Here is a 27,102-nt window from a genome sequence, read left to right as displayed (position 1 = left end):
ACACGATGCAGTGTGTTTTAGCTTACACCAACTCCTCGCAGTGATGATGTAGGGGAAGCATCATGTGTGATTCTGGCATTAACACTTGACATTACAATGAGTATGGCGAGGCTTTTTGAAACCCCACTGTCTGGTTTCATAACATGTTCTTGGTTCTTAGAATCAAAGAGAAAAGCAATTGTCAGCCAAGCATGTGTTTTTGGTCTTTAGACATACTGCAGTAAAAGTTTTTATGGTTCATTCCTATCTTTATACTAACACAGATGATGAAAGTCGCCATTTTGTGGCAGAATAGGTCACTTGGCCTATGTAGACATCTCTTTAGTTTTGTTTTGCTTCCATACTTGAATGTGAGTGTGCGTTGGAAACCTTACATCAGCTGTTTTACCAATCTATCTTTTAGATGTGGAAGCTGCAGAACTGTTCGGGGGTAAAACAGGAGCAGTGACAAACAGACATCTCTGACCCACTGAGATTCTTTCTGCTTTTCAAGATGTTGTGTCTGACTGGTTGCTTGTGTCCTTGAATACTCCGTTTCACTTGTATCTCTTACAGTTGATAAAAGTGGCTTTTGATGAGGAGGTGAGTTCAGAGATGGTGGAGATCTTCAGAAAGCACCTCCAGAGGATCCGCTACCCACAGTCCATCTTCACCTCCTTTGCTTTTGCAGCCGGACAAACAGCACCTCAGCTTATCCTTCCAAAGCAAAAAGAACGGAACACTGGCTTCAGGTTTGGGGTTTATTGCTTTTTGCTTTTCCTCTAGAATTTAAAACAAACCTTTCGCTTTGATTCTGAAACTGTACACAGTAACTCATGCTGCTATCTGCTTTGTGCTCCTCAAAGAACACTGTCCAAAACTATTGTCAAGGGAGCAAAGAGGGCCGGAAAGATCACCATGGGCCGTGGCAGCCAGACCACACTGAAGAAGAACGACAGAGGCAGCAGAATGACCTGGCACGAAGATGATGACATTTCAAGTGAGATTAATGAAGCAGAAGGGGAACAAAAGATAAAGTAAAAGCTTTAAAAACACATAAACTGACCTTATTCGGGCAACTCTCAACTAGCCACAGGGGATCGCTGTTTACATGATCTCTTAAAAAGATTAAAGATAAAAACCATTATAACTGCAACAGTTATTGTTTTTTTAGCAGAAAGCCAAGTTTTAAGCATGGTGTATTTTGTAGATTTGATTATAGTGGATTTTGTAGTTCTGAGTGTATTGAGCAAGAAACCAAAACTACCAGTGTAGGCACTGGGGAAACATTTCTGTTGCAGACGAAAGACCTCTGTACTATGTTTACATAGCTCAAATAAGGTATGGAGTGTTTTTTTTTGTTTTGTTTTGTTTTTCATCTTTCTACATTTAGAAATCTTTGAGAACACATATGTTTGTGTTTTTATTTAGTGAATGTCTAATTTATGACATTTTCATTAGTTTCATTGTTTATAATGCTTTATTGGCTTAGATAATCCTTTATCTCAGGTGGTACAGATTTTAGGGATATGAAACATTTGAAAATTCTCAAAGAAATGACATCACAAATACTAATATGTGTGTGTGTGTGTGTGTGTTTCAGTATCAGACGATGGGGAGCCGCCGCCGCCCAGCAGCACCTTGCGAGCCTCAGAGAAGTCCACCATGGAGCAGCTGGTGGAGCAGTCCTGTTTCCGTGACTACCAGCGTCTGGGCTTGGGCACCATCACTGCCAGCTCATCTCGCTCCAAGTCAGGCGAGCAGTTCAGGATCACAGCCGTGAACAGACTCTACTCCCTCTGCCGCAGGTACACTCCTCACAGGCTGGATACCTTCAGTGTTGTCCAGAAACCTGCTGATCCGCACTGATTCCTCTAATCGCAGCACAGCAGTGCTGAGGATATTTGTTTTCACGATTTGTATCCCTGCCGGAAGCTTTGTAAGCCTCAGTATCGCAAAAGGCCAGCAGGGAGTCCTCCCTGACCTGGCAGACAGAAATTTGACTTTTCAATGGAGACAAGTCAATGTTGTACAAAAACACACATGCTGTGATGAATACAGTCGTTATCCCACTCAGATCTTGGCTGCAACAGGCCATTTATTCAGCTGCAGGCCTTTTTATTTTGTATGAACAGTTTGCCTTGCAGAGTTTTTTTTAATGGTAGACATCTTTCTTTTTCTCAATACTTTTGTGTTTGAAATTTATGTTCTCTCTCCCTTTAGTTACCCAGGGCTGCTGGTGGTTCCTCAGTCAGTGCAGGACAGCAGTTTACACAAAGTGGCCCGCTGCTACAGGCACAACCGTCTGCCCGTCGTGTGTTGGAAACATCCTCGCACGAAAGCAGTGCTGCTCCGCTCAGGAGGCTTCCACGGCAAGAGTGTGGTGGGACTGTTCAAGTCACAGAATCCCTCCTCAACAGGTGTGAATTCAGAGCAGCTTGGAGTTTTAGTTAGCCACACACTTGTTCTCTGTATTTCTGGAATAACTTGTTAATGTTATCTAGCTTATGTCGATTGTAGCTTTGTGGTTTTTCTCACCCACTTGTGCAGCTTTTCCTTTGAAATGTGACATGCGATTTGAACTAATTTTTAAATGATGGTCATCTTAATAACATTTTGTGTTCTCCCTTTAGCTCCTGCCTCGTCCTCGGATTCATCCAGTAGTCTTGAACAAGAGAAGTATCTGCAAGCCATCCTCAACTCAATCCCCATCTACTTCAAAATGAACGGAAACAACACCCTGTCCAACCGCTCCCTCATAGGCCTCTCACCAGGTACGCTGCAACATCGATCATCATGTCCAGATTTTATTTTTGTTTATTTGTTGATGCTTCAAGACATAGTTGTCTCAAACATCAAATTCATGTGTTACATTGTTGTGACTTTTGAGTCTTTGGAGCTCAGTAAGCAACAGTAAAGTCTGGCTTATCAAAACAGGTAAAGTACACATTTTATTGAAGGACTAATAATGACTGCATGTCCAGCTAAACCACGCCATTGAACTAGCATTCACAGTAGCAGCTGAAACTGTGGCACTTGAATGTAATGCTGCCATCTATGTTATCGCACGTATTTTACAAGTCAAAGTGTCAAACATGTGAAAGGTCTTTTAAAACAAGACAGAGCAGATGGTTTTGTTGCCCTCACATGAGCCTCTCAAGTATGTTGACCCCTAACTCGTGTAACCATATGGCATTCTCACATCATATGGAAAGCTGCCATATTTACTTGTTTATATCACGTACATTTCCAATAAATATGACCAAATTTTGGATAATAACAAACACATAAGCGTGCACTTCCCATCAGCACTCATCAGATAACAACAACATATTTAATGCGAATTTGGTTAAGTAGGAAAAGGCCCATTCACATTATGTTGGAGAAAAGGTAAACTGTATGAACTGTTCTTAAGATAATAAAACTGCCAAACACCATCAGCACTTTAGTTTCTAAATCCTCTCAATCTCCATTGTTGAGCTCAAATTTTATGGTAGCATTGATTGATTGGACAGTTACCATAAACAGTTGACTTAAGGATGTAGATGCAAACAGTTTTTACTTTTATGTAAAAAGCTGTAAAATATAATAACACAGATATGAGATAACACAGCATTACCCTGACCGTAACTTAATGTAATTATCTTTTGGACTAAGTGAAGGCAAAAGAATGAAAAGCCAAGTAGCAGCATCAATGAATAAAAGATGAGAAAGAAGGAGTATATGAAGCAATTAAACAAACAAACTTACAAGCATTTTAACATCAGTGCCAGGGGTTTTAAGGAGAGAGGACTTCTCATCGGCAGCATGCATGACTGAGAAGCGTACGATCCTCTCCAAACATAATATGTTTACTCTTTAACTGTTTGATTGGAGAAGCACGCAGGGAGGCAATATACAGGCCTGACTGTGGGCATTGAGTTCCCTCACACCAAAGCTACGTCACCTTGCCGCCTGTGCTCCCAACTGACCTGAATTTGCTGTGTGATGGTCTTGGGCTCCACCATGGGAAAAAACCTCAGTTTGTTTGTAAGGGACAAGAGGCCACGCAGAGTTCACCTCTTCTGATAAAGAGAAAAACTGCAGATTTGCATTATGCAGAATTATTTTTGTCCAGACCAGCTCTGTTTTTTCTCTCATCCCTCTTCCCTTTTCTGTTTGCTCTGGTCAGCGGTTATTTTTCACCTACTTATCTTTGTGTGTGAATAAGTGTGTGTGTGTGTGTGTGTGTGTGTGTGTGAGAGAGAAAGAAATGGACTCTGTGGGAGAAATACTTTATCTGATATTTGGAAGGAAATTTGTACAATAAAAGGTTATGTAAGAATCACAAGACAACCTGCGGGTCACTGCTAAGCTCATCCATCTCCTCCGACTTCACCCCCTCCTGCCTGTATCCTGAGCAAACTGGAAAACATACACATGCACTGGACTCGAGCTGTGTTCTGGATGCTCACATGCATGCACACACATACAGGGAGGTCATATTTCTTGTGTTTAGAGGACTCAAATCAGATGAAGGGCTCTTGTATTTTAATTCTGCAGCTTTTCAATAAGTAAAAAAGGAGCCAAAAGGTCAAGCTTATCATTGTGATCAGTTTTGTTTTCCCTTCTAGATGTAGGGATGCACGTCGTCTTCATGATTTGGTGCAAAACCGCATGAAAAAAACCCTTCCTGAGCCTGTTTCCTAATCTCACCCTCGTTGTAACTTCCTGTGTGTTATGTGAATGTTTTGTCTTCAGGCAGTGACAGGAGGACATCCAGGATACCAAAGATGACTCCTGTCCATTTAGACATCCCATTCTCAAACAGCTTTACCAGAGGAGGTGAGTGTTTTCCTCTTGTTTTCTTCCTGCTGCAGGATGAAATATGAAATACCAGACCTGTGAGTGTTTTAGCATCATAGCATCACTGAGGGAAAATCAAAATAAACATTTTCTCACACATTTGATAATAACACTTGTTTTTTTGTAGATTTTCTGCCCCTCTCTTCTTGGTCTACCAGGGTCACATATTTTTCCATCTTATCATAAAACAAATTGGCCAACGTTTTAGAAATACGAGTAACTGTGTCATCACAACGTGATAAGGCACTCAAATAACACACTTTTAGATAAGAACTCCTGAAGGCAAAAGTATGCAGCTAAGTGACAGACATCCGGAGGGAGAATGCCTTTCATTCAGAGGATATTGCATGATATTACTGTGAGTGTAGGGGTCCGGGTCCCCCGGCAGAAGTTGTCTTTCCACAAAGTTTAATTTAGCCGACCAGATGTAAAAAATAAAATATTTCAAAAGAATGATATTGTTTTATTTTTTGTGAGGTCAAAAGCTCTTTAAATGTTAAACATCACTAATCAATTTTTCATAATCAGAGTGCAGAGTGACATTGTGAACAAGATGTCAGTCAGTTAAGTTGTTCTTGTTGGGATCAGTTGGAATGGTGCCATTCTGCATCCTAACAATACAATACAATCAGTCATTCTTTATTTGTACAGCACCAATTCATAACAAAAGTAATCTCAAGACACTTTCCAAATTGAGCAGGTCTAAAGCATACTCCTTGAGACCCAGCATCTCCCCCATGAGCAAGCACTTGACAACACTGTCAAGAAAATAATAAAAAAAAAAGTTTGGGCATCCCTGCTTTAGGTTAACAACACTTAATGTTCAAAGTATGTAATAAATGTCAACAGTGGTATTAATTTTGTTGATATTAAAAAAGAGCTTTTTCTACATTAAATCAAAAGCTGAAGATTTTTACATTATAATACCATGAATGTGATGCCTGAATGTTAGCAAACATTAACCTAATATTTGTGATATTACAATACTGATATCATGGAGATACAGTATTTGTTGTAGATACTGAAATTATAACCTCTGAATCAATGGAATCCAACAGTGGGACAGATACAAGTCCTAAACTGTACTAAAATGTAATTTGAGCAATTGAACCCAAAGTGAATCTTTGAAGTTGTTATATGTAATGTTAAATGTGTACGTGTGTGCTGCACATTTAGTTATATATCAGTTAATTATGTAAAGTTGAAGGATTTCTGTCTCAGGAACTTGCTGCCCTGATACCTTGCCCTAGTGACCTGTTGTGTTCCGCAATGATCTGTACTGTAAATGTAAAACCACTCATCACTTAAAACATTTTGTCTGTTAAGTTGACACATCATCATGACTGTGTTAACTGGAATGTGAACTCAGTACCATCAGTACCGAGCGTTTTGTCTCAGCAAGCTGTTGTGCTTGGTGTTCGGTGCATGTCAGCGGTGTGAGTCAGATGGAGGTCAAAGCTGAAAGCATGTCTTTAACTGACTCAGCATTTTTCTCGCTAACTGAAAAGGAGGACACATCACATTCGATTATTCAGAATATTGGGAGAGTTTGTTCCCCCTTTTTTCATCACACAGTCTGGTCAGAGTGCGTGGATTTAAAGTGCTGGATTATCACTGACACATCCTCCACCCCCCTTGGAGGCAGGAGTTACATTTTGAGCCAGATTTACTCGGAAAGTGGCACAATTGAAACTATGTGCGATTTATCTGAGATTACCAAGGCCAGAAAATATGTGATATTTACTATTTGAGTAAGTTTGTGTAATACAGTGGACCTCTCCCGCTAGCTAGTTCAGTGCTGTGCTGCTCTTTGTTTGAGATTTCTGAAAAAAATTAGTTAAAAAATTCAGCTAAAACACTTTTTTCTCACCACAACCCTACTTGACCCCCGTAAATCCTCGGGAACACACTGTCAGCCTCTGTTAACATGTCTCTGCCTAAAGAGAGAACAAATGACAAACTGTGGCTCCAGTCTGGTGCACCTGTTGGATACAGACGTCACATTTTTTCCATTGCTGTGTCACATCTGTGCCTGATAAACTGGCACTAAACACTTAATAAATCTGGCTCTTGGTCTTCACACCATTAATCATAACAATGGACAATCATGCATGCATGCTGTGACAATCATTCTCTTTGATCATTTATAAAATACATTTTTCATTTTGTCACTGTATGTGAACAAGTCCAATCTTTGACTCTCAGCTGTGAGGGCCCATCTTCACATAACGTTTCTTCCCAGCAGAAAAGAGCTGGCAGTTGGCTTGAGACGTAAAAGACAAAGTAAAGGAAAAAAACGCTGCAAGCTTACGGTGCAGGGTGATAAAAGCACAGCGTTCACCAGCTGATCTGCTCCAACAAATGGGCTTTTCTGTTTCTTTCATCCTGTCTGATCTAAAATGTAATTGGTTGTCTGAAAAAGAACAGTTGTGACAAAACCTTTTTTTCTGCCTTATATGCTCTCAAGTCAGAATCGTTATGTGGACACAGGCCCTAACTCTGCCTTGGCATGACTGTTCTTCTGCGGTTAATGGTTAGCAGGGTAGGAGGTGGTGATGTCTGTATGATGTTGACTTTTTTTTTCTTTCATGCCCCTCTCCCTGCTCTCATCTTCTCTCTCTACCTCCTGTACAAGTTCTTGAGTACAGAGATAAACTTTTCACTCACTCAAACCAAAAACCTGCCAGTAAGGAGAGAGTCAACCCTCAAGGTATAGTCAAACTGTCCCTTTTCACCCCAAGCCCTCCATTTCTAACGCATCCTCCGAAGCTTCATCCATCTTCCCCTCTCCGTAACCTGCTTACTAACCAGGTCACGTACGCCACTGCACTGTGCTTCAAACCCCTTACAAAGACCTTGTGAGACATAGAACTAATCATCGCTGACTTTGTGGCTGCTCTTCTGGGAGCTGTGGTTTTTCACAAACCAAAGTGGCTGCTCTTATGTGGCCGCATCCATTGTTAATGTGTTGGCTCAGCAGAGCTGACTGTGGTCCGGCAAGAGCCGCGTCCAGACTGAAGAGGAAAGGAAGCTGTTTGTCATGGCAGACAGGTCATGAATCACACAAAAATAAGACCCCTCTGGTCCTGTAGAGTAATGGACACTGCTTGAGCGTTCTGTAAATGTGACACAAAGGGGAAAGGATTAAGTTGATATTAAACAAAAATCATCTTATTGTGTGTGATGACTGTTTATCAGGTCTGAACAGTTATTCATTGTATCTTTGAAAGACGTCAGCAGCAGCTTTCAAACTTTCAGTATTAACTCACCCAAATACGAAAAGCAGTAATTATCTACTCACCGTCACACTGATGGAAAGTCGGGTGAAGTTCCTTAGTCTACAAAACATTTCTGGATCTTCACAGAAAAACAGCGTCGCAGCTTTTTCCTAAACAACTGAAGATGGGGATCATGTAAAGAGACAATTCACATTGTTTTTTTTACTTTTTAAAGCAAGCCCCCATCCACTGCAGTTGTTTGTGAAAATACTGCACATCTGTTTTGCTGTGAAGCTCCAGAAATGTTTTGTGGACTACGACATGGAATGGGGGTAAGAAGACAATGACTGCATTTTTAATTTTTTTTAAATTTTTTTGGGTGAGTGCAAGGATTTCTAGACATCTGAATGTAATGTAATTTGGACCATAGCTCTTGTATAACCGCCCCGGTCACAGAAGCTGACATTAGTAGCACTGTGACAGCCATGCAAATGCAACTGAAAATGATTACTGTGAAAAATCATGTCCTTCCTGATAGTGATTCATGCTGTTTGGAAGGTATTGCATGCTGGTATTCAGGGAAATGGCTTGTAGACTTGTTGACTTGCTAAGAAAAATTCCAACGACTTCTGCTTCTAATATCTCTACACATCTGAGCCACCGAGGCCACTGCTTTGTTGGTGGACTGAGAGAATGAAGTTTTTTGTTTTTTTTTTACATAATCTCTGTTGTCCTGCTGTGCATGTAAACCCTGTTCGCATGTCGTGTCTTGTTCATCATTCAGTCTTAGTTTGTTTGACAGCGTATGTACATCAGTGGCGTTTCGAACAGGCCGGCTCCTGCGTGTGTGACTTTTGTTTTTGTCTGTGTGTTGGCAGGTGTGTGGGCTAGCCTGCGCTCCAGCAGCAGACTCAGCCATCACCCAGCGACAGTAGACGTGGGCTCCAGACTGGCAGGGAAGGATCTGGCTCCCCCTGCAGGTAGCAACAGTCTGCAGGCTCAGCTCCTGAAGCAGCAAGCTGCCTTCTACGTCTTTGGAGAAAAGTCCCATTTAAGGGTGAGGAAGAAATGAAAGCTGGTCTATGGCGGCTGAGAGGACATTTTGTTACCGTATGAATTATTGGAGCAAATTGTTTGTACGCTCAGTGGCCACTTGCTCAGGTACACCTGTGCAATTAATCTATCACAACTGCCATCAAGTCTACTTTGTGTTGATTTTTAGCACCATTTTTTGATTTTTTGCATTATATTCAGAGGTTTTTTCCGATATTCACAAAAAGGGGTATAATGTATTTCAGTCGAACACCATTTTTTTTATCTTCGACTTGTTTAATTTACACATTGCAGACAATTTTGCCAAAAATTTAACATTTTAACTTTGTAAAAGAAGGATTAATGGCCCCGATTTTCTGTTGAACTACAAAAGATTATACATTTGTACACAATAGCTGCCACTGCCAAACTTACATCCAACTTTCAAGTGCACACAGATTTGTCTAGCACAATGAAAACTAAGCTGCACTGAAGATCTTTTATCTGCCACAGCAGCATCAGAGACCTCAGCAGTGCTCCCTCAAGTGATTAGTTATGTAAGTGAATAATTAATGAAAAACAGGCTTGAAAATAAGCAGTTATACAAGTCTTTTACTAATGAGGTGTTGGTAAACAATGTCATGGCTCAGCTTCTCACACTGTGCTTTCTTTTGACAGGGCCTCAGAGTGGACTCCTCTCTGAACTGTGAACTGGTGCCGGTGGACTTCGCAGACACGCGGCAGGTGAAAGCCTCTTTTAAAAAGCTGCTGAGAGCCTGCGCTCCCAGTGCCACTTCGTCTGACTCGGAGGACTCCTTCCTCAAAGCCATGGAGGACTCTGAATGGCTGCTGCAGGTACACAGACACACAAACTGCCCTGTTTTTTTGTTTGTCGGGGTTTTTTTTTTATTTGTTTTTTCATAAATATCTCAGAGTCAGACTCTAAAGACTGTGTGAGAACGACCCAGCAGTCAGCTCTTACTGCTCATCCTGTGTATCAGATTCACATAATGAATAAATCCACTCTGAAGCCATTTTCCCAAGGGAACCAGATTCACATCAATGGGACAGCAGTAGAGCTCTTATCATGCTGGTTATCTGATTGACCCCCTGCAGCCTTTGTCCTTACATTGAACATATCATAGACATATCATATTCTCTGTGGGAAACCCTTCACAGCCAACAAGCAGTGCTCAGAAAGTAATTTACCAGTAAACCAAACATGGTGATGTATTTACAGAGAGGAATATTGTGTGTGTGTGTGTGTGTGTGTGTGTGTGTGTGTGTGTGTGTGTGTGTGTGTGTGTGTGTGTGTATATGTGTTCACATGCACATATGTTGATCTCCCACAGCTTCACAAGATTCTGCAGCTGGCACTGATTCTGGTGGAGCTTCTGGACAGCGGATCATCTGTTCTCCTCAGTCTGGAGGACGGCTGGGACATTACTACACAAGTGAGAAAAATGCATAAAGCATATGTAAATAAATGCAAATATGAAGACATGGTCGAGTAGAGGTTTTAACATGGGTCTTTAAAGAGGTCATATTATGCTATTTGGGTTTTTTCCTTTGCTTTATTATGTTATGTAGTATTTTTTGGTGCTTTTTAACCGTCTGCAAAGTGAAAAAGCCCACGGCAAAGGCAGTTACTCTCTCCTACCAAAAACATTGTTCTTGCACTGTCTGAGATGCCTGGTTTGTAGTTGAGCCTTTACTACCGTAACTTATGTGCGTCACTATGTAGCAGCAGTTATAAATATATTTTTTAATATATTTATCATAGAATGTTTGCACTCCAGTCAGTCAGCAGACATACAGTTGCCACTGCCGCAGCGGCGTCATTTTAGATCACACTACCTTGCTCCGTACGACCCACCCTACTCTGCCTCTGATTGGCTACATCCTGCCCATTAAGTAATTCACATGTGCAACTCTCACCAAAGATTTAACACAGGCTGGATATCTCACTCTGTAGATGAAACAGAGAGCATAATAATGAGAAAAATAATGTTTTGGGGGTTTTTTTGTTTGTTTGTTTTTTATATAATATGTAAACCTATTCTTCTAGGACCCCCAAATAAAAGTATGAACCTGAAAATTAGCACAGGGTGACCTCTTTAAGTTTTGTTTGGCCTGTTTTCTTCAATATGTAGGTAGGTGTATTAAAACACCTGAAGGGTAATAGAGGAAATTAAAAACAAAATAATAAATCTTACAAAATACTTGAGGTTTTACACTTGGCAGAAGTAGAAAATCTTAATAAAGACAAAACATGACTGAGAATAGAGGAGACGTGTCATTTACATCAGGCCTCCTCTGCACCTGAAAGCCCATAAACAAAGGAATAAGGAAGAAATAGTTAAATGTGTGTAACCACAACTTTCCTGGTACGAGTCCAGCAGGGGATCTTTGTTACATTTCACACCACAGGGGTGAAAAACAACCACATTAATTCATTAAAACAAAGTACCAACCTGAGTGGGAAGCAGCATGATGTATTCCATGATGTATCAGAGTTCCTGGCACTCAATTAGTTTTGTGATTCTGTCTCGTCTTCTGGAATATCTGTAATAGAGGGCACACCGATTCACATCGCATTTTTCTGAACTTAACAGCAAAGCTTGAGCCCTTTGCCACATTTTAATGAAAGCGCAACTTGCATGTTGGCAAACGATCGAATTGTTAGAATCACTTTTTGTCCATTAACTTTTATCGATGTGTTTTTATCTTTATATTTTTAATGTTAAAAATGAGCACACAAGAACAACACCACAGTGAAACAAATTTAAAAAAGCCCAACGAAGGTGAAATTAGACAAATTGATTAATTATTTAAAATAAAAATAAAAATATGTAAATAGGATCCAGGTGCAGCCTAAGTACATCAGATGAAGCGTGTTTTTTTTATAGATATCTGTTTAGTTTGATTGTTGGTGTCACTTTGCTGAACCTGTTCACAGAGCTGCACAAGGGGTGGTTACAAATTTATGGTGAAAACCATGTGACAGAGGTGTCTGCTAAATGCTTTAATAAATGGGAAATTATATAGAATATATTCAGATCAATAAGAGACAGACATCACAATGTTAGGATTTTATCTGGCCCAGTTATTTATAAATACTCTTACAGGTTATTTTCATTCAGTTTGGTTTCTTTGATTATAATTAAAGAAAAGAATAGAATTCAAATTAGATTGACTCACACTTTAAACATAACTACATATTTTTTCCAGAGCAACACAAGTGTAGATCAGCAAACACTCGGTAACATAACAACATAACATGTCATAACAAGTCATAAAAAAATCTAAAATATCAATACAATTAATCATTGATCCTGACTGATACTCGACTGTTCGGGCCTATACCAAAACCAGGGGATAACAAAATGTGATATATTGCTGATATACACCCCGTTTTTTGCGACTGTACCTCCGAGATACGTATTGTGAGCTGATTGATTTACTGTTAAACAGTAAATTTAACAAATTGTCTAAAATGAAATTTCAAGATTTCCATCAAACTAAGATAAACAGTTAGGCTACCTAAAAAACAGTTTTTGCTCTCTGTAAGTGAGGAGTCAGAAGAGAAATATGAGGGGGAAACATGCTAAATGTGTAAGATGCCCTCATGCTCTCATGCACTGATACACTTTCCTGAGCAGCCAATCAGACCTATTTTTCTCAACAAGCCACCGTCCAGTGCCAGTGGTAACGAACACACCTCAACTCGAGCCACTGATGCTCACTGACAGCCCTGACCATGCTCAACAGATGGCCAGTGTCAAATACTGAGATTGAATGTAGAAATAACTAATTTATAAGTAATTAAATGTTGACAACAACATTTTAATGTATTTTCAACAGACACCCCACCTGCTCTTTTGAATGGTCCGTTTTTCTTGCTCATCTTCTAACCAGTTCTGTCACTGGTGCCCCGATTACGCAGGGCAAGATAATGAAACGCCTTACGTATTTGTTCTGATTCCAATCACGAAACTTCACGGTTTTGATTTTGAAGCATGTAAACAAAAGATCAGATTATATCCTGATCATTTGTCAGTATCCATTTGCTGTTGAATTCAGCGTTCCATCGCGTGTCTCTTCTCTGAGCTCATATTTTCCATGTTGACCCGTTTTTTTAATGTTTTTTTTTTTTCTTTTACGTGCACATGTTTGTGTTGCAAGCGCGTGTCTTTCAAATGTGTTTACAGGATTTGTAAAACCCTGGGCTGCTGTTTAAAAGCACACTTTGTGGATCCCTTATGCCAGGCACGTGTTCAGCCCGGAGCATCTCTCTCCACGGGCCACCGGCTCCATCACGCCAGGTCGTGCTCAGCCCGCACAGGCAAATGGACTCCATATGCTCTGGCTCTACTGCCTCTGTCCACGGTCCATAGACACCCAGCAGACAGGATGCAGAACCATCTCCGCTTTCTTTCTAAACCCTGTTTTCTGTTTCTCATCCTCTGCCTCGTCCTCCATTCTCCTCTCTCGTGCTGTGTTTCTTTCTTAAATCCACTCCTCCGTCTGCTGTTGTCTCACAATAAGCTGGTGAGCTTATTCCAGTGCCGGGGTTGCAGGGGGCTTTCTCTACCACTCAGGGGTGGATGTTCTTTTAAACCCTGTGGGGAAGCCATGAACTGTTTTTCTCGCCCATTCCACACGCGTCAGGGCTCATTACTTGGGCTGGAGGAGACACGGGCAGGGAAGCAGGCCAAGCGATTTGCATGTGTAGACAAGTGGTTCTCAACTGGTGTTTTGTTGAGTGAGCTCAAGTGTGCCCGAAGACTTTTTCTGCAATGTTATATAAATGTAATTGACAGCAGATGATCAGTGTAACGTTCTGTTTGAAGATGGGTCATCACCGGATCGTTATGTTCAGCTTTTTTACGGGCTTTAAAGCACAAATGTGTGCTGAATCATAATCACGCATGACAAACCAAAACAACTCTGCACAGAGGTGATGAAACAGCTGACGTGCCCTCGTCTTAAGTGGTAGATAGTAGATGAAATGTTTTACATACGGGCAAAAATGTCTTTTGAATGGTTCAAACCCAGAGAAGAAATCTGTCATATTATTCAAGATAAGGATGCATTTCATTTTGCAGCATGGGGTGTATGTGCATTTATATTTTTTAAAATGTAGGTCAACCCACTAAAAGTAGGCATATGATATGACCTTTCCTTTTTCCAGAAGGCAACTTTGCCTTACATTTTTCGAATAATAAGACCCATTGTTTTTTCTGAAGCTGATAACGGGAAGTTGCTAAGGAGATCTCACTTCTCACTTCTCTCTAATCTCTGTCCAGAGTTGCACATGAGCAGTTCAGATCAGGTAGCTGGCGGCGCTCGGGTGATGACATGAAAGCCACTGACGCTGTGACGGTGGTTACTTTTTTAACACCTTTTACTTCGGTTTGTCTTTCAGATTCAGCACAAACTGAACGATGTTCAAGCACTGCTGGAACAGAGATGGATTTATTTATTAACAAGGCAGAAGTCTTAACTTCAAGGCACTCGTAGCATCGCGCCTGAAAATAAGACCCGAGCTGAAGTCAGTGAGCACCTCTGACTACTGCGGTGTCAGCTCACATTAAAGACAAAACACAGATGTTGGCATGTTTTTTTGTGCAGTGTCAAAAGGGTTTACGAGAAAAATGACCTGGTGTGCATTTAAAGTCATTATCAGAACAGCCGCCCAAAAATCAGTTTTCCAAGAATCTTCATATCAATGTTTTGCTGAAGTTACCATCAGAAAATGTGCATGTTTATTTAATGTTTATTTTCTGTTTTAGTACTTACATTTTTACCAGGTTTCCAATTCTAGAAATGTGACAGTAGCACAAATACAACATCAGACAAGAAGTTGTCATTGGTCAGGTTAGTTGTTCACTGTCTTGTTTAATGTCAGTGAACACAAAAACATTTTCTTTAATTCTCAAAATAGAGGTCACAACTTTTTCATCAGTACATTTCCTGAACAGCATCAATCCTCTTCACCTGGAGGAGCAGTACTTTTAATTGACTGAATTGAGCTGTGAGGAACTTCCCTCTTCTTCTTCTTCTTCTCTCTGCAGGTGGTGTCTCTGGTGCAGCTGCTGAGCGATCCTTTCTACCGGACCCTGGAGGGTTTTCAGGTGCTGCTGGAGAAAGAGTGGCTATCGTTCGGCCACAAGTTTAGCCAGCGGAGCAACCTGAGTCCCAGCAGCCAGGGCAGCGGTTTCACGCCCATCTTCCTGCAGTTCCTGGATTGTGTGCACCAGGTGAGGTTTTACACCGGTGCGCCGTGCAGTCGAGCGTCTCTGCCCTCCCATTACGTGACTTCCCTCCACTTTCCCTCCATGGCTAACCACTTCTCATGCCGTCTTCATGAAGTCATCACATTCCTCAAAAGCATACAGGCGAGGGAGCGAAGAAGGCGTGAAATTTAGCTTTCATTATCTATACATTTGGTTTAGTTTTGCACTTCCCAATGCTGGATGTGTAATTTTGACAGTGTATTGCACCAGAGAGTTTGCAGGGAGGCTGCTGCCCAGATGGTCTGTGAACCCGGTGCTCAGCGCCGAGCTGCCTGTGCTCGCGTGTTTCAGCATCTCTTCACATTGCAGTGTGCGTGTTTAGAGCTGCATGTGGAAAATTGCAGTTTTGGGGATTGAGAGTCTCTGGGAAGGGTTTGGGTCTGCTTCAGGATTTCACTGAGGGTGGGGGAGTCATGAATGAAACTCGTACAGCTGAGGTCCAGAGAGCTGTGTCGGCTCTGAAATGCTAACTGCAGAGAATGTCGTGGTTTTTTTGGGGTTTTTTTTTTGCATCCCCTTGGGGTCGCACAGATCCACTCCCATACACTTACATCAACACATAGTTTCTGCATTTGTCTTTTGAAACTGTAGGCTTGGCAGCTAAGACGGTTTGGCGGGGGTCCTGGGGTCTGGAGTGCTATAAACAGGGGTGGTGAGGGGGGTTCGGACTAGAGCTGAAAATAGAAGTGCCTCATCTCCAAAACAGCTGTTGTTTTTGCCAGTAGACCCAGGTGGCCTCAAATATTCAACACTTCTCTGTCGTTGGATCCTCACACCACTGGACGGGAACAATGGAGCTGCAGTCCTGCTGGCTCAGTCGGGATTGTGTCTGGCGGTGATGATACCACTGACCTTTGCCCCTCACAAATACAGGAGAGGCTCTTTCCTGTTTCTGATCATTCATTTGGTCATGAGGATGCGATCCAGCTGTCACCCACACACACTCTGACCTTCTCTCTCTCTCTCTCTCACTGTCTCTGACTGTCTTTATCCATCTTTTCGTGTCTCTACAGATTTTGGAACAACATCCTCTGGAGTTTGAGTTTAATCAGTATTATCTGAAGTTCCTGGCCTATCATCACATCTCTAACCGCTTCAAGAACTTCCTGTTGGACTCAGACTATGAGCGCTTGGAGCATGGTCAGTGTCCTCCACTTTAATCCTGGGGGGGGTTGTTTTATATAATGATCTCTTTTTATACTGAGGAAATTACTTTTATATAACCAGGCACATTTTAGAAAGATTACTGTGCCAAAATTAGCACTTAATCTAAGTTATCTCATGTCTTTTAAAATATCAGTTTAAGTAATAAAAAAGTAAAGAGTTCCCAAAACTAAATGCAGCTCATAAATTATGTTTCCTTCTCTGAAATAACAGCAGAAGCCTGAAAAATACTGAAAATACTCACAGATATTTCCCTGGGTTTGGGCCTGGCTGTCCAGCCAAAACCTCCTTTTCAATCCTATAATATAACGGAAAGCTTTTTTTTTTTGAATTACAGCTTTTCTGTGCAGCCCAACAGCTTCTCCGCTTTGTTTCTTCCAGGCTTGTTGTTCGAGGATAAAGGTGATAAGCAGGCCCGCAGAGGCATCTGTATCTGGGATTGCATCAACAGGATGCACAGGAGGAGTCCCATCTTCTTCAACTACCTGTACAGCCCTGCAGAAAACGAAGTGAGTGATTCGGTCCGAATGCAGTTCTCACATAAGTGGTCACATGGTTGAACTCATTTACGACTGCTAATTATACTGATGTGCTGTTATTTATACAACTCCTAATATACGAAACATGTCTTTTGGCTGTGATTATAAACATGAACAACGTTAATGTGTGGTAGGATCGATTTTTGTCAAACCAGAACTTCACCTATGATGATTACTTGTGTTTCTTACTTCAGGTGTCACTGACAAATTCAGTGCTGGAACACAAGCACATCTACAGAAGTACTGTACTAAAGTATAATGTTGAGATTCTTTGAGGTCGTATTTTTATGTTTTGACTTGTACTATCATACTTAGGATGTAAATGTTGTACTCTTTACTGCACTAGATCGATTTGACAGCTTGAGTGTGTAATTAAAACAAATACCGTTATTTTGAGAGTGAACTTTCAACATGATAAATACTGTTGATTTGTTTTGGTATTTTAACTATATATTAATTAAATACTTTTGTATCTCAGCACCACGGTACTAAAAAGCATCTTCAGAATTCTTCCACCTCAACCCAAATTACGATTCGGTGTCTGTCACAGTTTTTAACAGGTTTAGCTAATGGTACAGTTGCATATCACATATACAGAACAAAAATCAGCTCCAAGTATTGATCAGATATCGAGCGTTGGTGCTGACCTCATGTGACCAAGTGAGATGGTTTCAGATTGCCCTAAAGAAGACGATGTCCAATTGTGTTTGTGTTACAAAGTTGAGCAGTTTTTCGAAGGCACACAAACTCTTTGTGTTGTCAAATTAGGTCACTAATCATTCCTGTATTATAATCATTAAATAGCTACAGCAGATAAAGACTTGAGATGACAGAGGAGCTTGCGTTTGTCTATTTTCATTGTTAGTAAAGAATCCAAAGGGCGTTTCTTACTTGATGTATGATCATGATCAGAGTTGAAGAAATATCTCAGATTCAGGAGATCATGTTTACAGTTACTTTATTTTCTGGAATGCCTCTGCCTTCCACCAGTTTCCTGACAGTGAAGTTCCCTGGTTTTGGGTTCAGCCTTGTTTGCTCAATGTAGATCAGGCATGTCCAAACTATTCCACAAAGGGCTGTGTGGCTGCAGGTTTTTGTTCCAACCAGTCAAGAGCACACAATCAACTTTCTGAAGATTGAGATAAGTTGATTTAATGAGTCAGGTCTGGTGTGCTGCTGCTTGGTTGAAAAGAAAACCTGTTGCCACATCGGCCCTTTGTGGAATAGTTTGGACATAGCTGATAGATGATCTCTGATGTTTCCTCTCAGGTCACAGCAATGTACAAATCAATGCGAGGATCCTGTTTCTTTATTTTGAAAAATCACGTGCCGTCAGACACAACGCTGACCTACAAGTGGCTCTCTGTAGAGTCACGGGGCGGATTAAACCTGTTGGAAATGCACCTCACACACATTTAACCCTTTTATACTGTAATTTACACAACAGACTCCATCAGCTTACGTCTGATCCTTATTAAAATGATTCTGTTTTGTAGGTTGTCCTGAAGCCCTCTATCAGCATCCCCAGCCTGAACAAATGGGACTTCTTCACGGACGAGACTCTGTCCACGGGGCCCTGTTACGACTGGCGGACGATGGCGGTGAGGTCGGACAGTTCAGAGGAAGTTGACACGCTGTCCAACAGTAAGAGGAGGATCGTGTGGCCGTGTTACAGCAGCGTGAGCCGCGCCCAGCCCGACGCCATCACCAAGCTGCTCGCTGTAGGAAGTTTGTTACTTTGATCTGAAGTTTTATCCTGTTTTGTTTTTGTGTCACGCGTCACATTCACTGTCATTGTCGTCGGCAGGACATCGAGAGGCTGGAGGGCGAGCTGCACCAGGCCCCCGAGAAATGGCAGACGACTCTGGATAGAGTCCGGATGAGCATTCAGGAAGACCTCGCGCAAGAAGGAAATGTGCGTCTCAAAGGAATGGTGGTGACATGTCACATACCTTGAAATGTTGTGTGTGTTTTTCCCACTCAGACGATGGTGTCTTGTGTTTTTCGCAGCTCCGTAAACAGTCGGTGACGCTCTCAGGCCTCATTCCCACGTCCAGCCTGCAGGCCTTCCAGCGCCGCTCCATGCTGCACCTGCCAGACGGCGGGCTGGGCGAAGACCGCAGCACCAACACGGCCAACGGGATCAACCGCCGCGCTGCAACACTTTACAACCAATTCACCCCCAAGAGCGAGGAGAACAGGTGGGTCGTGAACTTCCTGAGCGCCGGAACAAATATTCACATTTGATTCTCTTAAAGCTGCTGCAGAGGGGCCGGTCCAGTTTTGGCAGATGAGTCAGCGCTGTGGTATGCTGTGTGTCATGTTTGCGAGGATTGTCTGTACTCTGTTAAACTCACTCTGGGTGTGTAATTTTACAATTACCGCAGGGTTAAAGTACAGTCTCTTGGCTCAAATATCTGGATATTTTCCTCCGAACTGGACAAATAAAAAATACAATCGACTTTTATGTGAATCCTTTTTTTAATTCCTCTTCACGGTTTGACAGACGAAAGTTTAAACAGATGAAGTGGGTCAGAGACACTCAACATTCAGTGAAGTGTTGTGATGCTTTCGACCATTAGTCCGTTATATCTGTTTGACATGTTGTCCATAAATCATATTGTAGTACTCACTATTTCTACTAAATGGTCACTGATACTAAATTTCTCTCCTTTATTGTCCTCAAATACAGCGATATTAGTCTTATTGATAATAATAGTTATTGGTGATTTTGCTCCGTTTTTGTCTTTGTCAATATGAACATTTAGAACCTGTCACGTCTGCATTGAAGCGTCTTGACAGGTCGTGGCTGATCATTCAAACATGGTGCTTCAGATGGAAATGCGTTCCACAGCTTGAAGAAAGCTGAAATATGAGAGCAGGGATCTACAAGAGACCCTTGAAGGAAGACATATATACCCAGTTTTGGCCTCTTTACATAACGGGAACACAATGTCCAAACATAGCGTACATACTGTACATATGGAGAAACAGGCTCTTCCGGACTTCGTGACCTTCTTCTGCTTTCTTTGCAACAGATGCAGAGATGGAGCCCTACCTGATTTTGATCAAGACTTAAAAGTCAAAAAATAACAAAGATGATGAGGATTATTGTTCATGTGACTCAAACAGTGCTGAGACATAACATTCGGCGTGAATGCACCTTTGTTTCTCAGGTCCTACGAGGGGATCCTGTACAAACGTGGAGCGCTGCTGAAAGGCTGGAAGCCTCGCTGGTTCGTCTTGGACATCACAAAACACCAGGTGAGCGAATTGAACATTGAAACCTTCACCTGAGCGACAGGTCGGGCTGCCAGGGGTTTAATGTTCTCGTCTTCACAGATGAGGTACTACGACACCGGGGAGGACACAAACTGCAGAGGCCATATCGACCTGGCCGAGGTGGAGTCGGTGGTGATCGCCGCCCCGACTATAGGAGCTCCCAAACACATCAGTGAAAAGGCTTTCTTTGACGTGAGTACATCAGACTGTTCTCACATGCTCAGTTTTCAGATGAGCAAAACTAATATCTCTGGCTGTATGTTACCAGCATCTTATCACCAATACTGTTTAGTAGCAGAAGAGCAACCATAGCTTCATTTTGCGTCTCAGGCTGGTGGATAAGTGATGACACAAACAATAAAAAAAACAATTAACAACACAAATAAAACACACACATTCAAAAAATTGAAGTTCCTTCCGCAAAAATAGACCTGTTGCATAAAAACAGTGCTGCAGAGGGAAGAGCTGCGTGTGAGCAGAGCACATCTGGACATGAGAGGTGAACATTTCTTTCAGTGTTGCAGTGAGAGGGCTGCACTACAAAGCAACTCGAGTGAGTTAACAAGGTTTTGTTGAACCTATGGCCAGTTTTTTCCATGTCACACTCAAAATGTTCCCTTGTCTTCTGCTCTCACTGGCTATGAAAAAAAGTCCTCTATGAATAAATGAATTCTATAGTAATTTGGTAGTCAGACACTTAGTGTTGGTGACGTTTAAACCATGTGACCACAAGTTAGATGAAGCAAATGCTTCAAAAATCATTAAGTGGTGTTCATCTGTGGAGATCATCTTACTGAACAAAAGGTATTAGTAACATAAACTAACATAAACAGAGATTGTTTTCGCTGATAATCCAAAATATCACAAACTTCCAGATTAGCCTGCAAAAACACGTCAACGCTACACCGGTCTGTATTGAGGAATGTGAGGAAGGAGCGTGCAGTTAGTCGAAGAATAAATATACACACTTACGAGAATCAGGCATCAAACAAGGCAAGCTGATAACCAGCATCGTGACGATCATTATCTCTGACGAGGGTTTCAGATTTTATCGAGCCAGCTCACGCAAAAAAAAAAGTTTGGCTACGTTGAACTTGCTCCAGAGTTTTCCCCACAGCACCGTGACCTGTTGTGTTCAGTCCCCCCATTTAACCCTCGTTGTCTGTTATATCCTCCAGCTAAAGACCAGCAAGCGAGTCTACAACTTCTGCGCCTCAGACGCGCCCAGCGCTCAGCTGTGGATAGACAAGATCCAGAACTGCATCTCTGACGCCTGAGCTGCAAAACCTTAGAGACTGAGATGACGGCGTGGACGTTGGAGGTGGCGTCAGGTGGTTGGGAGCAGAGACAGGACGTGAGCTCGACTCAGCTTTCAGATGTCTTAAATTCGGGGACCACAGTGAACAAAGTGCCTGGTGTCGGAGGATGAATCCTCTCCGCCTGTTACTTGGCGGCCTGGTCAGGCTGTCGTCACTCGGCTTCAGTCGAACACTCGTCTCTGCTGTCAGCTCCCTCCTCCGTGCCGCCGACAGGGATGAAGCGGAGATAAGCTGATGTTCTAGTGGACTGCACTGACAAGGAAATGTTATCCTACTTAAGCTGTACATAGATCAAAGCAATATCACTGGCCATTCAAACTGTGGGTTCAATTTTAGACTAAAACTAGAAGATAGCCTATAAAAGAATTTCTATCAGATATTTTACTACGAGGAGAGGTTATTGCTGCTTAAAGAGAAACGTATGAACCGCCAAAAACTCAGAGATTTTAATGCACAACACGAGAAAAAGCAATTTGTTTGCACTTCACTCTAAAGTATGCACTCCTTATCAGATATAGATTTTCTAACAGACGCAGACAGCGAGGCTAAAGGCATTAACTTTACAATGTACATACAACGTTTTCCTCGACAGTTTAAATAAGAAGAATTTGCACAGTGAGTTCAAAAGAGTTACCTGACATGTTTTTTCTATTTAAATAAGCAACATTTTTTTGTTTTGTTTTGTTTTTCTCTATTTTGTCGAATGTTCGTTGACTTCTGGATAACACGTTTGTCCTGTGTAATGTAAATTATTATTATTTTTTATTAAAAGTGTAACTTGTGTCCGTGTGGTGGCTTCAAGTGTTTCTGTAAATACCCGTGTGACATTTCATTTTATATACTGTATGTACTGAAACATGAGTATACTTTTCTAACCTTCAGCCTAATGTGACCAACAAGTCTTCTTTTGTTTTTTTCTTTTTTTAAATGTGTCGTTAGCTGGTGCAAAAAAAAAAAAACAACCTGAGTGGCCTGTTCCCTGTTTGTGATGAAACATTGCTCTGGCAGGTTCTGTGTCTTTTAAGGGCTTTTAAAAAAAAGAAGTAAATGGATATATCTTGTAGGACGTCATGGTTTTCAGAGATCCTCGTCTCGTCTGTTCTGTTTGTGCAACCCTATACAGTTTCATTAAAAAAAGAAGAAAAGAACGCAAGTGAAACTATTCAAAGATGTCAGAGGCGTTTTTGTTTTTGTTACTGTATCTTTGTACCATGTTTTGTGGTGACACTAATTTTTTTGGAAATAAACCAAACATACTTGAAATGATCTGTTTGTGTTTACTGTGAATATCAAACGTTTTACCCATTAGTTGTGCTGCTGACAGTTCTGGAAGAAGTTGTCGGATTCTTTGGTGAAAGTAAAAAATATTATGATGCTATTGACAGTTTTATTATTTCACATTATTACTGAAGCATTAGTTGATCATTTGCTACTGCAGTTTAGGAATGTGTAATAATTGTTGCTCGCTCCAGTTATTCATTTAAAATTATTAAATACAGAAAGAGAATCTTTAGGAAGACTCTTGAGATGTACTGGAGTTCTCTTAGTTTAATCACACGTACGTCTGTAGAAATGTTAGAAATTTGACATGGTTTTGTAGTTAGTTGTTCTACAGCAATGTGCCTACTTTAAATTATCTGGGAACCAACAACTTGGTTTGACCCTGATTCATTCACGACATTTGTGTAGGCGAGATCGGGACCAAGGCAGAGTTTGAATGTGTCTGTGCCTCAACCTATGATCACTGAATACTCATGTAATTACATCAGGTAATGACTTCAGACTTCTAATGACTTCTGATTTTTTTTCATGCAAAAATAAGAAATTTAGCTAAGTTTAATACCAAGTTTTTTCTTTTTTTTTTCATTTGACTTGGTTTCACACATGAGAAAAAAAAACATAAATATACACACTTATGAATTTCCATCATTAATAATTTTCTGCTTGCATTCCTGACTCACTTGCAGCAACAGTGCTGCTTTTTGAATCAGGCATCCAACAAGGCAAGTTGTTTGTTATCTCTGACAAGGGTTTCAGATTTTATCGAGCCAGCTCACGCAAAAAAGTTTGGCTATGTTGAATGTAGTCTGATGTAGACCAGGGCTGTTCGCCTGTCATCATGTCAGTGTTGAAAGAAGCATCATGAAGATAAATTTAAAAGATGATCATAGAAATGGCTGTTTGTGCTTTTTTGGTTTTTATTTGTTGTGTTGTGATAGTGTTCTTCCAGTATATTTGTTTCCTAATCATTGATTATTTTTTTTCCATTTTCAGTAGGTTGAGTGACACTTAACGCAGGCTGTCAGTCAGTTTAGGGAACAATGGATTTTTATCAACAGTACAGCAGTGGGTGTTGGCACCATTCTGCTTCAGTTTTTGCCCCTCCGAGGTTAAAAGTTTGGACTCCTTCACTGTAGACTCGTCGTCTCATCACAGGATACAGGAAGGAAACTTAGACCATTTTTAATTGCCGTGTTTTTCTGGCCTCCTACAAACACACCGTCTCTATTAAAGTTTTTCTGTCAATGAAAGGTAATCGGACACTGCTGCTTTTTTTTTTTTTTTGCTCGGAGCCAACAACAGGGCCTGGAGACAATGATGATGCGTGTCTCGGTTGCCAGCACTGAATATGGGACTGGGCAGGGGCCCCGGCTCTGATTCTCAGGCGCCTGGGTGGCGGCTCAGAATGTGACTCCTGTGGTCACAGAAAGGTTTGTCTCTGACAGCAAGCAAAGGGTCACAAGAAGAGTAGAGGGGGCTTTTTTAGCAGTGGGAGGGTTTGGGAGAACGACCAGCTCGACCTCCCAGCTGGCTCGTACTGGCAGCAGGTGCAGGGCTGCAGCAGGCAAACATCTGGGCAGAGCCTCTGGCAGTCCTCTCCATATTTAGCCTCTTGCTTTGGGTACGGAGATTAGGACCTCTGCCCAGGAATAGAGGGCTGAAGCGGAAGTTATCCAGCAGGATTGTGAGGAATGGCATGATATGAATAATTTCCTCCTCAGAAATGGCATTCTTACTCGAGAGCCGTTTCACTCAGATCATAACTGTGTTCCTCCGACTGGCTCCAGATTTGTGCAAGTTTGTTGTGTTAAAGGTGTCGCAGGATGAAAGATGTTCAGTTTTGCGTAGCCCTGACGTGAGTTGGACAATATAGCTGAGTGATTTCTTCTCTGAAATTCCTGATAAAAATCATACGTTATCCCCTCGGAATGAAATTTCAGTGCTGTGTAACTGTGATCTTGTGTAGCTGCTGATCTTGGTGATAAGTCTAAGTTGGCTGAAAGCCCCACTGCTTTCACATAAACAGACAAATCAGAAGCAGTCTGTAAATTTCAAGATTGCACATTTCTGTTGGTTTTGGGTCCTGAACTCTTCCTGTAGACTCACAGCTGCAGTAAACACAGAAAAAGTAAGCTGATCGACCTTTCCACGGGCCCCGAAAATACTCAAGTGACAGATGATACTGATTTATTTTATTGGTCCTCCAAATCCTATTATCCATGTAGCCCTGTGGTTGCATGAATGCAGGCTGTGCACAAGTTTCCACGTCCTGGGTGCCTCTGCAACGTGGTCAGTGTGAAAGCTGATTCACTGCTGAGGGGGCCACATGTCTCAGGGGCCCCTCGGGGGGGCACCTGCTCCAAAACTCACCGCAACAGCTCCAAACACTGATCTCATGTACTTGAACATCATCCCGTCCCACCCTAGAAATCAGGATGATGTCAGCTGCCTGCAGCACATGGGGGTCTAGTTGGGAAATCATCAGATGTGTGAATCAGCGGCGCTCCAGATGATCTTATCCGGATACCACCCGATCATCCATGAATAGAAAAGCACAATTACCGTTTGATTTACAGCTTTAAGGGAATGTTGTCGGGGGGGGGGGGGGGGGCGGGTTCTGCGTTTCCTCGAGTTATTCGTCTGAGGCCCTGATGTTTTTCACTTGCCGTGGTGAGTGACCCGCAGCCTCCCTGCACAGCTAAACCCAGAGTCCATTCAACCATGTGAAACGCTCAGGGCTGTGAGGTCACTGTGGGAAGTCATCTAACCCAGAAAACAGGCATCTGCCAGACATTTTTTCACCCAGCAGACGATCCCAAAAAATGTTCCTGTTTCAAATCAGTTTCGATGAGGACATTTTGGATGGGAATCAGATGAATTGGTTCTGGGCATTAGAGTGCTTTTCGGTCACATGGGGGCGAGGGTGAGACAGCTATGAGACATCCTTATTTTTGGTATGCCGGGGGGCTTGTGCAAGTTAGCCACAGAGATTAGACACTCACAATTCTGAGAATAGTCTAGAAAAAAAAAGGGCGCCACATTTTTCTCAGATTCAGAGATATAAATATCTCTCATGGAAGAAATGTGAACAGCAAATCTAATTACTATTAGACTATTTATCACCCGACCAAACCTGTTACCATTCCTGGAAATGTTTGTAAATTTATCTTAATGCGTCCATCGCGTCCAGCACAAAGTTAACTCAAGGCAGTTGTTGAAGCATTTGGAGAACTCGCTCACTTTTGAAAGGTTAAAGCTCTGTCGGTGCTTTTGTCATTGAGCAATAGGAGTTTGAAGACGGTAAAAAAGCCTGTCGAAACACGATGGATCTACATCATGTAGCCCTACATCATCCAAGTTTGACAGTATCACCAAAAATTAACAATAAACACTTGTTTTTCTGATTAAATATCCATGAGACGTGCGGGAAAAAAATCCATTTTGTGCCCTCAAAATACCCCTACCTGAAAGAAACAGGAGCATTAAATTCATTAAGGAATCTTTATTTCCTTTTTTACACTTTGTATTAAATAGTCAAAAACAAATATTGTGTGATGAGAAAATGTCATAAAATGACATGATCTTGCATAATTTCCTAGTTTAATGCTTTAAAACGTATTTAAATTATATATTGAAAGAGTTGAAATCTCATTGGCTACATGATGCCTCAGTCATCCGGAGGCTGGCATGTGAGTGGCTCAGCAGAGAGGGGACAGGGGAACAAAGAGCTGGTCTCTCATCTATGAAATCACTCACTGGCGGTTGCAGGCCACAGGGTGGGCATAGAAGCTCCTAACTGGTCAAATGAGGTGTCAGTTAATAGTTCGAAGGTAGGCGGCCTTCTTAGTTCACTCTGTGTTGCTGTTTAATGGCATTTAAATTGAAGCACTAGCATATTTGCTAAACTGACTAAAGAACAAACTGCTGCTCGGTCAAAAGCTGTTTATTGCAATCTTTCTGAATATTTCTGTGTTTTATCTAACACGGTGTCCTGGTGCCCCACTTAAGGAACAAAGACATCCATGAAAGGAGAAGCTATGTGGATGACATGATCTGTTTTGGTGGTAAACCTCATTCCTGGTTACAGTATTAGCTCAGAGATTTGGGCAATCTGTCTCTATATCTGATCTTATCAGCGGCCCAC

General features: G+C 41.7%; 1 protein-coding gene across 10 annotated transcripts in view; it reads left to right on the top strand.

Annotated features, from left to right (window-relative positions):
* sbf2 (SET binding factor 2) overlaps positions 1–22,943 on the top strand; it is a 110,304-nt gene extending 87,361 nt beyond the window's left edge. For 7 of the 10 annotated variants that reach the window (XM_037094731.1, XM_037094729.1, XM_037094733.1 and 4 more), the window contains 19 exons: positions 556–731; positions 846–979; positions 1,583–1,787; positions 2,203–2,399; positions 2,613–2,753; positions 4,720–4,803; positions 7,460–7,534; positions 8,921–9,099; positions 9,753–9,929; positions 10,427–10,528; positions 15,152–15,337; positions 16,387–16,513; positions 16,919–17,046; positions 18,573–18,797; positions 18,884–18,991; positions 19,087–19,277; positions 20,253–20,340; positions 20,419–20,550; positions 21,537–22,943. In XM_037094731.1, coding sequence (XP_036950626.1) covers positions 556–731; positions 846–979; positions 1,583–1,787; positions 2,203–2,399; positions 2,613–2,753; positions 4,720–4,803; positions 7,460–7,534; positions 8,921–9,099; positions 9,753–9,929; positions 10,427–10,528; positions 15,152–15,337; positions 16,387–16,513; positions 16,919–17,046; positions 18,573–18,797; positions 18,884–18,991; positions 19,087–19,277; positions 20,253–20,340; positions 20,419–20,550; positions 21,537–21,635 — 2,754 coding nt within the window. In that variant the 3' untranslated portion in view covers positions 21,636–22,943. Of the gene's footprint in view, positions 1–555; positions 732–845; positions 980–1,582; positions 1,788–2,202; positions 2,400–2,612; positions 2,754–4,719; positions 4,804–7,459; positions 7,535–8,920; positions 9,100–9,752; positions 9,930–10,426; positions 10,529–13,343; positions 15,122–15,151; positions 15,338–16,386; positions 16,514–16,918; positions 17,047–18,572; positions 18,798–18,883; positions 18,992–19,086; positions 19,278–20,252; positions 20,341–20,418; positions 20,551–21,536 lie in introns of those variants that run through there. The other 3 variants (XM_037094727.1, XM_037094728.1, XM_037094734.1) reach the window with 2 other exon arrangements.
* Positions 22,944–27,102: the final 4,159 nt, after the last annotated feature.

Source organism: Acanthopagrus latus, chromosome 4 (genome assembly GCF_904848185.1).
Source record: "Acanthopagrus latus isolate v.2019 chromosome 4, fAcaLat1.1, whole genome shotgun sequence".
Classification (NCBI taxonomy): domain Eukaryota; kingdom Metazoa; phylum Chordata; class Actinopteri; order Spariformes; family Sparidae; genus Acanthopagrus; species Acanthopagrus latus.
The sequence above is the reverse complement of the archived record's forward strand: the minus strand, read 5'-3'. Positions and strand labels throughout refer to the sequence as shown.